This window comes from Dysidea avara, chromosome 13, assembly GCF_963678975.1.
Source record: "Dysidea avara chromosome 13, odDysAvar1.4, whole genome shotgun sequence".
Taxonomy (NCBI): domain Eukaryota; kingdom Metazoa; phylum Porifera; class Demospongiae; order Dictyoceratida; family Dysideidae; genus Dysidea; species Dysidea avara.
The window spans coordinates 933,288-943,781 of NC_089284.1; the positions used below are offsets into that span (position 1 = coordinate 933,288).

A 10,494-nucleotide genomic window follows, 5' to 3' on the forward strand; every position below is an offset into this window, starting at 1 on the left:
TGGTTACCTCATCATGTGTAATATCAAGAGTTCATAATATTATGAACTCTTGGTAATATCAATACTGTGATACCCTATATAGTAGTGTGATACACAAAGCTCCACTTCACGTATGTATTTATATAATGTGACAGTAACGCTTGCCCATGTATTTATTAATTTATGTGTGCAAAGATGTGCAGATAGTACTGCACAGAAAATACAGTAAGTACATACAATCACAACACTTACAAAAGATAATCAAGAACGTGTATTGGACATTGAGTGTTCACTGTTTTGACAGACTGTGATCCTGTATATCAAGTAGTTGACACTCATTGGTACTACCTTGATTAGAGAAAGTTGGTTGTTGGTCCACAACAATGGCATTATGATCTTGCTGTATTGTGTCACGTAACCCTAACAGGCAGATAAACAGATACCAACATTACATTAGCCAACAGATCAAGTTGACTGTGTGTGTGTGTGTGTGTGTGTGTGTGTGTGTGTGTGTGTGTGTGTGTGTGTGTGTGTGTGTGTGTGTGTGTGTGTGTGTGTGTGTGTGTGTGTGTGTGTGTGTGTGTGTGTGTGTGTGTGTGTGTGTGTGTGTGTGTGTGTGTGTGTGTGTGTGTGTGTGTGTGTGTGTGTGTGTGTGTGTGTGTGTGTGTGTGTGTGTGTGTGTGTGCGTGTGTGTAAACAAGTCCATCCATTTCTAGTGGTCAATAAAATTTGATGCCAAGCCTACTAGTAGTTAATAGTGAAAAGTGAGTCTACCTTTTATTAGAGAATAACACCACAACTGATTTTCACAGAGGTAGTCACAGTTTACTTATGTAGTGACATGGCTATTTGTACCCTCAAAATTGCCTCTATCAAGACTCGACATGACATGCAATAACACATTCCATACGTAAATCACAATAATTATTCCTCAGCTACAATAAATACAGGTGTACGTGTCCCAAATACAAAGAAACAACAATAACACCAGTTAAAAAGCAGTCATTGCAATTTTATGCTCTGGACTTTATCACAGATTACAAATGACATGATTAATGTGTATGTATACCAATTACCGTATAGCCTAGATATTTCAAGGGGCATATATTTTGAGGTTGAGCAAATGTTGCTATAAAAATAATTTTTTTGCAGATTTGCAAACACTCCCAAAATGTACAGGGGTATTAGACTATATTGAGGTCTAAATATTTCAAGGCTAAAATTTTCACCGATAAACCCCAAAACTATAAAATCAGCAAAAATTTTCCCCCTCAAAATATTTAGGCTATACAGTAGTACTGTTCAGTAGAGATCAACCCCCTAAAGTGATGAGCACTGCTAAAATACTGCATAAAGCAACCATCGTAGAAATTTCATACAGGACAAAAACCACCCTTATGGAATAGCATTCACCAATTAATACAGTGTTGTTAACTTACAGGTGGCTGGATATAGAAATCATCAAAACCCATCCTTTAGCATTGTATGCCAGCCTGCCTTCACTGTCCACAGTCACAGAGCTAGTGGCCAAATGAAGCAGCTTGCACAAACTCACAGGTAGGATGTGCCTTTTGTGGTTCTGATGAATGTCTGCCTTCTGTGCTTTGCCATTCCTTTTATCTTCAAATGTATTGTAATCTTCTTCTTCATGCCAGGAAATCATCATACCAATGCATTAATTTCTGTATTGCCAATTTTCCTTAAAGGAGCATATTCAGCTGGAGGTGCTTAATAGACTGTAGTATCCTTGGTAGCATTGGGTAGCAGCAAAGCACTTACAGGGGTGTATAAAAGGGCCATGCCCCTTTAAAAAATCAGAACATGCTACCACACCTCTAATAATCAGTGGTGAGGACACATCCCTCAATGATCTAGCTTTGTAGAAAACAAGATATTATACCTTGCCCCCTAGCTTAATCTACTGCTTACTACTGTAACAGACACTCTAATACAGCAGTCACAACCACACGTGAATGTTCTAACAAAAAGTTAATAAACTAGTACAATAAAAATTATTCATTTAAAATGAAGTAAGGTTTCCAGCGATAAAAGTAGCGAAACAAGGGATGATGGTAACTATGAAAGGAAATCCCTACTTGGCATTGCAGCAAATGTGCTACTTTGACCAGATGGCAAAAACATGCCAATTTTTCTACAAGGCCAAGTAGGGATTTTCCTTAATCAACTCTTAATTGCTTCACTACTTATTATTTCTGGAACCCTACTTCAGTTGTTGACACACGATTCACTTCCGTTTAAAGATTGCATAACACATGCATGCATCAATAAACTAGATTGAATTTCACGGAACAAGTTGCTGAAATTTCCAGTCTGTAAAGATAGCTCTGTGAAGGATTGTATTCGAAATCCTTGTGTATTAAAACAGCTCATGAATGAGACAGAAATTTTTAACAGAAATGAAATCTGCAGTGGTGGTCAAGCATTATAAGCAATACGAAGAAGTTCATATTTTGATACATATACAACTTTAGACAAAGAGGCACTGGAGTGCATAACATTCATTCATTACCATGTTACAGGTATGTCCTGCTCATGATGTATCACATACTATACCTGTAGTACAATGATGCTACACAAAATAACTTACTGAAATTCACTTCTGAAGTTGTGTCCAGGGTAGGGGATGTGACCAGTGGGATACTTGTATCAACCATAAACTGATGTGGCTCAGTAGATGACAGTGACAAACCTGATGATGTTGTTACTGGGAACAGTTGGTCACCTGAGTGTCCGCCAGAAGATTCCACTACTATAGACACAGGAAACTCCATACCAGCTGAACTGCTAACAATTACATCAGCAGCAACATTACCATCAGCTATCATGCTATTTTCAATAACCACTTCTTCTGAACTTCCAGGAAGAGTTTCACTAGTTTGGCTACCACTGTTGGACAGTTTCTGCCAGTTACAGAAGGAAACCGACTTCAAGCCAAACTTATCTCCAGCCTCACGTATAGATTGCTCCAGGGCACACTTCAGGATTTCAACCTTGTCTTTCAAAGACCACTTTGCAATAGACTGCCTAGCAGCACTGAATCTAGTGTCAGTAGCGATATCATACTCTATGTCACACTCCTGGGGCATCATAATCACTTCTGTCTGACTGGTGGATGAAGGCAGACTATCAGAATGAGACATTGATGCACAAGAGTTAATCAGTTGTTCTGTATCCATTATAGAGGATACTGGATTGTCTTGTGCAGTGGTGGTAGCATAAGTGTGATCAAGTGAGTAGGTCTGGCTGGGAATGTCTAAGGAGGTAAGGCCAAGGTCAGATTGGTCTAATGAATCTTGCTGTGATGTACTATCACTACCTGAAGTGTTTCCACTATTAAACATTTTGCGCCAGTTTTGAATGGTTTTTGTGCTCAGGCCGAATTTTCCTGCTGCTTCTTTCAAAGATGTCTGACTAGCATAATTAGTTATTTTTCTCTTTTGCTCAATAGTGTAACGAGGTGAATTTAATTTTAACTCCAGTCTCCATCGCCAGACAGTAGGTGCAGCTACACCATACTTCATTGCAGCTTTCTGTAGTGTAAAAGCATTGGCATACTTTACAACCTCTTCCTTTTCAGCTGTGGAAAATTCTCTGGCTGCTTTACTCTTCTCTGCTAATTCTTGTTGTAAAATAGTTGGCCTATCACCAAGTTCTTTACCTTTGTTTGTGTTCTGGTTGTCAGGTAATTGAAAGAGGACCTCACAGGCACTGCTGGGTATAGCAGAACTATCAGTCACTCTGAAACACATGGCCTTGGATGCCAATTCCACACTGTCATCTTCACCAAGAATCCGTTTTCGTTCACTCTCCATGACCATTGGTCTTGGTTCAAGCTGTAGGCTGTGTTTGTGCAGAAATCGAAAAGCCCAATCCAGGGTTGCCACAAATAAACGGTCAGTTGGTATGATAAGTTCCTCAGCATAAGTACAAAAAGTCTGAATTGACAAGCAACCCAAACTTGAAACCTTTTCTCTTGTCCACTGGACAAGATATGTTTCAATCTCTGGAGAGATATGGTATTCTGCTTTTTCAAGAGCTGCCAAGTCGACTTGACTTGGATCAGTCTCTGTAACAGTAATAGAATCTAACTGGGAAGACTCCAGCTGAGAAATATCATCACCTCCTTCAGGGGTTGGGTCTGGGATAGAGACACTGATCTCTGGAGTGACTACACTGGATGGTACACTAAGGTCTTCACTTGATACTACCTCAATAGTCTGTCCAACAATACCAGTAGTACTGCTAGCATTGGCAGTGACAACTTCACTGTACAACCTATCATCATCACTTGCCTGTTTCGAAGACTTGCGGGTTGAAGTGTTAGCCAACTTCAGATTGTGCCTTTTTAGAAATTTCCTTGCCCAACTAATTGATGCCACAAAATTAGGGTTCTCATCTTGGATAACAGAATATGCATATTGGCATACCTCTTTTGCAGTGAGATGTGTACCAGTATCCTGTTGGCATATCACCCACTGGGCAATCTGTTTGTCTTTCTCCTCCGAGTATGAAAGAGGTCTCCCAGCTCCATGAAGATTTACTACCTTGCCCTGTTTACTAAACATTGCTTCAATCTGTGGTCTCTTTTGTTCCATCATTTTAACCCAGCCACACAGTGTGGATACAGCAACTCCCAGTATTCTAGATGTGGACTGCAGTGATGTTCCATAGGCCCTCATTAGATTGACTACTTCAATTTTCTCTGATAACGTGTGTCGTGGCTTAGCAGAAGCCCTGATCTTTTTAATGCTGTCTCCACTAGTATCAACTTGATTAAACTGCTGATGAACTTCCTTACTCCCACTGGTTAATGGTGTCTCCTTATCAATAGCTTTAAAATCTTGCACATCAACCATTTCTACCACTTTACCACTATCCCTTAGTGCACTGGCTACTTGGTCTTCAACTGTCACCAGCTCACACCGCAAACTATTACTAGGAACAGAAATATCAACTGTATCAGATGGTAGACTATCCTCTGAGTCCTGCAACAAAGTCTCCTTCGACTGCCTTCTTTCAAACTGAGCTATACTACGTGATTTCTTCTTCTTGTTCTTTGACAGGTCCAGGTTGTGTCTCAGTAGGAAAGGTGTAACCCACCCGACCGATGCATTAAAGTGTGGATTCTCCTGCTGAATAAGTTGCTTAGCGTAGCCTCTCAGTTTGGTAAAGGTGACCCTCTCACCAGCAGATTGTTGCTTAGTGACCCACTCAGCTAATACATTATCAGTCTCAGTAGCATAAGATAATGGTTTACTTGTATTGACGGCAGAAGGGTAGGATGGAAGATGGGATGTAACACCTGATGTTAAAGACAAACTATGACTACCTGTGCCAAGAATAGAGCCAGGTGTACCATCTAGCAAATTACCATCAGCACCAATAAGATTGCTGATGACCAAGTTTTCAGGATTAATGAATTGGTTGGAGGTTCCTGTGGGTGTAATGGGAGGACCATCTGAGCTGCAGAAGATTCCCAGTGTATCAGTACCTGTGGAAGGTTCTGTGGCCACTGTCACCATGTCAGACACAGATATGGATGTTGACGTTACATTGTCACTAAATAACATACTTCCTGCAATCGATGTGGCTGCAGTTTGTGATGTTGAAGGTACATCATTTGTAAGACGGTTGAGATAGGCAAGGGCTAACGCTACATCACTGGAACCACTGTTAGTACCACTAGTATAGTCTGTGTCCATCATGTTTCCTACTGTTGGATTAGTGACAATTACATCTTGATAGAGTGATGAAGAAGCTGACACACTGGCATCCCTATCACTGGTTAATCCCACAATTCCAAGACATTCTTGATCACGTGATGATACACCTGTCCTACCATCTTCAGAGTCAATGGGATTTCCACCAATGCTTGCATCCTGAAACCCAGTTGGTTCTTGCCAGCTGGCACCAAAGAACCCAAGAGGTTGGCTATCATCTGATTGTGAGTTATCATCACTGTTGCTGGATAGCTTCTTTGCAGCTGATTCATTTTTATACTGGATGTACTTGTTGTTGAGGTGTAATCGGTGTCGGAGTAGGAAGTTCTGACACCAGCTGGCTGATGCTGTGAAATTAGGGTTCTCTTTTGTGATGGTGCTGCGGGCAAAATTCCTGAGTTGAGTGTTTGACAGTGTCACCCCTTCTGCCTGCTGCTGCCTAACCCATTCTGCTATTTTAATATCAGTGCTGCTGGAATAAGACAAAGGTCTGCCGCGATAGTCAATAGAAGGATCACCTTTCTTTTTAGTTCGCACTCTTGGGCTATTGGGTAAAAGTAGGTTATGTCTAGATAGAAATCTATATGCCCAGCCAGTGGAAGCATTGAAAGATGGGTTCTCTTTTTGCACAAGATCTTTAGCAAAACGGCACAAATCTTGCACAGTGAACTTGTCATTATTACCATCAACAACTTGTTCCTTAAAGTAAGCAACGATGGCTTCATCTGTCTCCTTGGAGTAGGATATTTTCCTGCCCTGTCCTGGAGAGTTAAACTTCGGATTACTAGGGACAGAGTTTACAGTATTCTGCATCCAACTGCGTATAGTTGTTCTTGGTATATTGAACCTCTTTGATGCTACACTGAGCGAATATTTTTGTGCAAATTGTACGACAACATCTCTCTCAGATGAAGAGTGTTGCAAAACATACGTGACATTCTCTTGAAGTGTACGTTTTTCAGTTGTATCTGTGTCAACCTCATTACTGAAATCAATTGACACTTCACTTGAAGGTATTGGGACATTGTCATCCTTTTCACTACTACATGTAGTTTCCACCTACACAAGACATTAAAATAATCTAAATAACAACAAACAATCACAATACAAAATGCATATCTATAAACAATGTAGTTCCAAAGTCAGGAGATTATCATACTACAGAAAAATACCAAGTCAGCCATTGACCGTACGTATTACAACCAATTTCTTAATTCGCCAAAATGAATTTTGGTTGGCCAAATGCAAAAACAATTTTAGTGAGAAAGTCATCAATAATACCTCATCTCAAAACCCTAAGCAAACACAATATGACTCCACTCCAAACATGCATATAACCAGACCTCTCAACCTGGAAGCAGACCTGATCGTGAGAAGCCAGCCACCCATACCCCATGGCAGCTGTGAAGCCTACCATCTTTGTGATGTTCCTCATGCACGTACATTTGTTTAACAAAAATTGTTCAAAAGGCACACCTAGCTGGCTACATGTATGTGGGTGCAATACTGCTATTTACCGCAGCTTATAATATCTTTATGCTACAGTGTAGCCTACATGACAAGAACCTACTATCTTTGCTCCATCATTGAATCATGTGATATCAGTCTTTCAACTAAGTTGATGAACTGGTTCACCAGTGAATCATCATTGAAATCAACTCTCATTTCTTGAGTAATCAGTATCCAGCAGTGGATTTAGTGTTCAGTACAGATTTTTCACACAAGTACACCTCACAACAACCGAAATTAAGCAATAAACATTGTAATAACACAACTGGTAGGATTTCATTTTATTCTTCACCTTCCATGTGTGCCGAGTCTTTTCTCAATGGATTTTACCCGAGATTTCACCTTCAAATATGTTCATTGAGTTTGACAGCATAGTGACTCGTGACAGTCAAAAATAAGGGAAACTGTCAAAATTCCCAGCTCAAAATAGAGGCGTCCCACTATTCTAATTAACTGACTGCTACAAGATGTTTTGGGGCTTAAATCAAGGTTTAGCATGCATATGCCTTAGGAAATTTTATTGAAAATCATGAGAAAGCGTGAGATCAGCAAGCGGTCGTGATATGAAGGTTGAAATTGTGTGTCTCACAACCAAATCGTGAGAGTTGAGAAGTCTGTATAACATATGCTTACAGTTGTAGCTATACCATACTGTGGTTGCCATGCTTTGATTTAAAGCACCAATAGGTAATAATATGGTAACTGAGATCTAAGTAGTATGTGGTCAAGGTATCCCACATTCTACATACAAGAATGCTAACCTGGAATATTTCTGGTGTTAGGTGTGTATCAGTCTGGCCAACCTGCACAGTGACCACAACATCAGTTGGTTGTACAATGCTCCCTTGGGTAACCACAATGGTCTCCTGCACATCTGGTATACCTTCCATACCTGTCATTTACACAACCATAGTGAATTACCACGATACAACCATGTACATGCCAGTAGTGTGGTAACTCAATATATATAGCATAAACACGAAATTGAATTGCGATCACTGTGTGTAACACTACACCCCATGCTCATTCACGCCACTGGCCCTTCCGAAACTGTGCCACATTCAGTCACAGGTATTTGTACAGGCCCACATCAGTAAAGGGTAAAACACAACCAAAGAAATGGCTATTGGTGGCATTAGAAAGGAAAAGTTCTTATCCTAAGCGGTTTACAACAAAATGGCGGCCAAGAAAAATGGCTAGTCGCCGCTAAACTAGCTCCACCACACTACGTACGCGTACTATGGAATAACAGTATTTCTTACTTTTGACTGTGGTCGTGTGAAAAAAATAATTTCTTTTTCTTCCTCCTCGAAAATTGAACACAAACGCTAACAGCCCCCACACACGCACGTGATATTACGCAAAATTAGACATTCACAAAACTACAAAATTAAAAAGTGTGGCTATAAGTGATTAAATCACACAAATTATTCTGAAGATATAAAAAGGAGTCGGTTAGGAGTAACCTTTGCAAGATGATCAGGTAATCTAGATAGATCAATAACATCTTTTGATGAATATTTAATCAGCTTCTCTTTCAACTCGGTTGGAGAAAGTTGGTCATTTTCTTGTAGCAACAAAGCACAAGCTCCTAACACATGTGGAGCTGACATGGAAGTTCCAGATTTAACAAGTTCACATGTTGAACAGCTATAACTAGCACTAGCTATAGCATAACCTGGAGCAAACAAGTCAACACATGAACCACTATTGGAGAATGATAACGCAACATCTTGAGCATCTGTGGCACCAACAGAAATTGATGATGGGGCAGAAGATGGGCTATAAGCACATGAATCTTTTCCTTGGTTCCCAGAAGCTACAACTGCAGGGATATTATTATGTGCAGCAACTTCAACAGCTTTGTTTAGTGAATGAGACACCTTGAGATCAAGTGATAGTCCCATAACTTTTCTGTTGCTCTCTCTCTTTGATTTGCCAATCACATAATCAATACCCATGACTATTCCTGACACAGCACCTTTCCCAGAGCACGCTAACACCCTGAGGCTGTAGATGTTACTGCCTTTAGCTACTCCATGTACTTTGCCACCAGCAATACCAGCACAATGCGTACCATGTCCATTACAATCTTTACCCTCCAGACCTGACCCAGTTAGTTCATCTATAGAGTCCATTCCTGCATATTTAGCTCTGCCACTGAAATCAACATGGTCATATCTGATTCCAGTGTCAAGGATGTAGATGTCAACTCTACTTCCATCACCAGATGGGTGGAATTGACCATCTAGTGATCTGGAATGTTGATCAAGACGATCAAGGTTCCACTGCACCTTTACATCATAAGGAGACTCTGTTTTGTGTATTACTTGATCTTCCTCAATAAACTCAACTAACGGATGATGGCGTAGCTAAATGTATAAAAAAATATCACTCTATTGTTTTGTACTCTGTGTGTGTGCGTCGTGTTGCATTTCATACTGTGTTGTGTGTGTATTGTGTAATATGCTAACACGGTGAAAATATACAGTTTGCACTTACTGCAATCAGAGCTGGGTTGTTCAAAGTAGCAGCAAAGCCCAATGAAACATGCTCATAAGTTGTAAAATCTGCAGCACGAATTCTCCTCCCACTTAACTCTGTAATCTCCTTCATAGCATCCACAGTTCTGGTTACATGATCTTTTGTAGCCCTCTCCTGGAACATAATCATGTACCGAGCTGGTATTCTCACTTGCTGCGTAGCAGTATTAGTGCTGGTGGTCTCAGTCTTTGACGGAGCAACGTGTACAGGTTTGGGGTTAAAGGGCGGGGCAGGGTCTACCCAGTAATTTCTACCAGAGTAACCAACTTCATCGTACACCCATTCTTCAGATGTAATATCTGGATTAACGCCAGTAGTTTGGTAGTCATCTGCTGCTTCGCCTATTTCATCTGACTCCAGGATAGCACGGTAGTACGCCTTAACGTTTTCTACTCTGTGGTTGACCGAGCTTGCGAGTCCTTCCATTGTGCGTACCCTATTAGCTGATTGTCTTGCTTCTCTCTCCCATATCGCATGGTATGTGTCTGACTCGCTGGTCCCCTCAGCATCAATGTGTATCTCCAAACTGATGCTTAAAATAACAGTACTCCAAACCAATAAATTTACCATTTTCAGTCGTTTGGTTGAATTTAGCCTTTGTAAAACACACTCAAGCTGTTTCTTAACTCTTTCTGCAGCAACACCAGCGATCAAGGAAAGAGGAAGCCATAATAATAACAATCCTGGGTTTCGGTTTCTACACGACTTTCGTATATCATAG

At 40.5% G+C, this 10,494-nt stretch overlaps 2 protein-coding genes across 4 annotated transcripts; both read right to left on the bottom strand.

Moving 5' to 3' along the window:
• Window positions 1-134: 134 nt before the first annotated feature.
• Window positions 135-8,607, bottom strand: LOC136243679 (serine-rich adhesin for platelets-like). 3 transcript variants are annotated; one of them, XM_066035220.1, is made up of 4 exons: window positions 8,492-8,607; window positions 7,991-8,121; window positions 2,588-6,779; window positions 135-399 (listed from the first exon to the last, which is right to left on the bottom strand). In XM_066035220.1, the coding sequence occupies exons 2-4, from the start codon at window positions 8,117-8,119 to the stop codon at window positions 269-271; spliced, it is 4,452 nt and encodes a 1,483-aa protein (XP_065891292.1). In that variant the 5' UTR covers window positions 8,120-8,121; window positions 8,492-8,607; the 3' UTR covers window positions 135-268. The 3 variants fall into 3 exon arrangements, with proteins under 3 accessions (XP_065891292.1, XP_065891293.1, XP_065891291.1); XM_066035221.1 differs by lacking the exon at window positions 8,492-8,607 and adding an exon at window positions 8,469-8,478; XM_066035219.1 differs by lacking the exon at window positions 8,492-8,607 and having other exon boundaries at window positions 7,991-8,462.
• On the bottom strand, window positions 8,596-10,483 carry LOC136243689 (extracellular serine proteinase-like). Its single transcript, XM_066035239.1, has 2 exons — window positions 9,732-10,483; window positions 8,596-9,601 (listed from the first exon to the last, which is right to left on the bottom strand). Exons 1-2 carry the CDS (start codon window positions 10,341-10,343, stop codon window positions 8,657-8,659), a joined length of 1,557 nt encoding a protein of 518 aa, XP_065891311.1. The 5' UTR covers window positions 10,344-10,483; the 3' UTR covers window positions 8,596-8,656.
• Window positions 10,484-10,494: the final 11 nt, after the last annotated feature.

What these genes read in the sequence shown, in the direction of transcription:
- LOC136243679 (XM_066035219.1), bottom strand. Translation starts at nt 8,128, where the DNA reads ATGACAGGTATGGAAGGTATACCAGATGTGCAGGAGACCATTGTGGTT. An exon ending in TAACACCAGAAATATTCCAG is followed by an intron (nt 6,780 to 7,990) that starts GTTAGCATTCTT and finishes TGTCTTGTGTAG; the next exon opens with GTGGAAACTACATGTAGTAG. An exon ending in AACTTCAGAAGTGAATTTCA is followed by an intron (nt 400 to 2,587) that starts GTAAGTTATTTT and finishes TCTGCCTGTTAG; the next exon opens with GGTTACGTGACACAATACAG.
- LOC136243689 (XM_066035239.1), bottom strand. Translation starts at nt 10,343, where the DNA reads ATGGTAAATTTATTGGTTTGGAGTACTGTTATTTTAAGCATCAGTTTG. An exon ending in ACAACCCAGCTCTGATTGCA is followed by an intron (nt 9,602 to 9,731) that starts GTAAGTGCAAAC and finishes TTATACATTTAG; the next exon opens with CTACGCCATCATCCGTTAGT.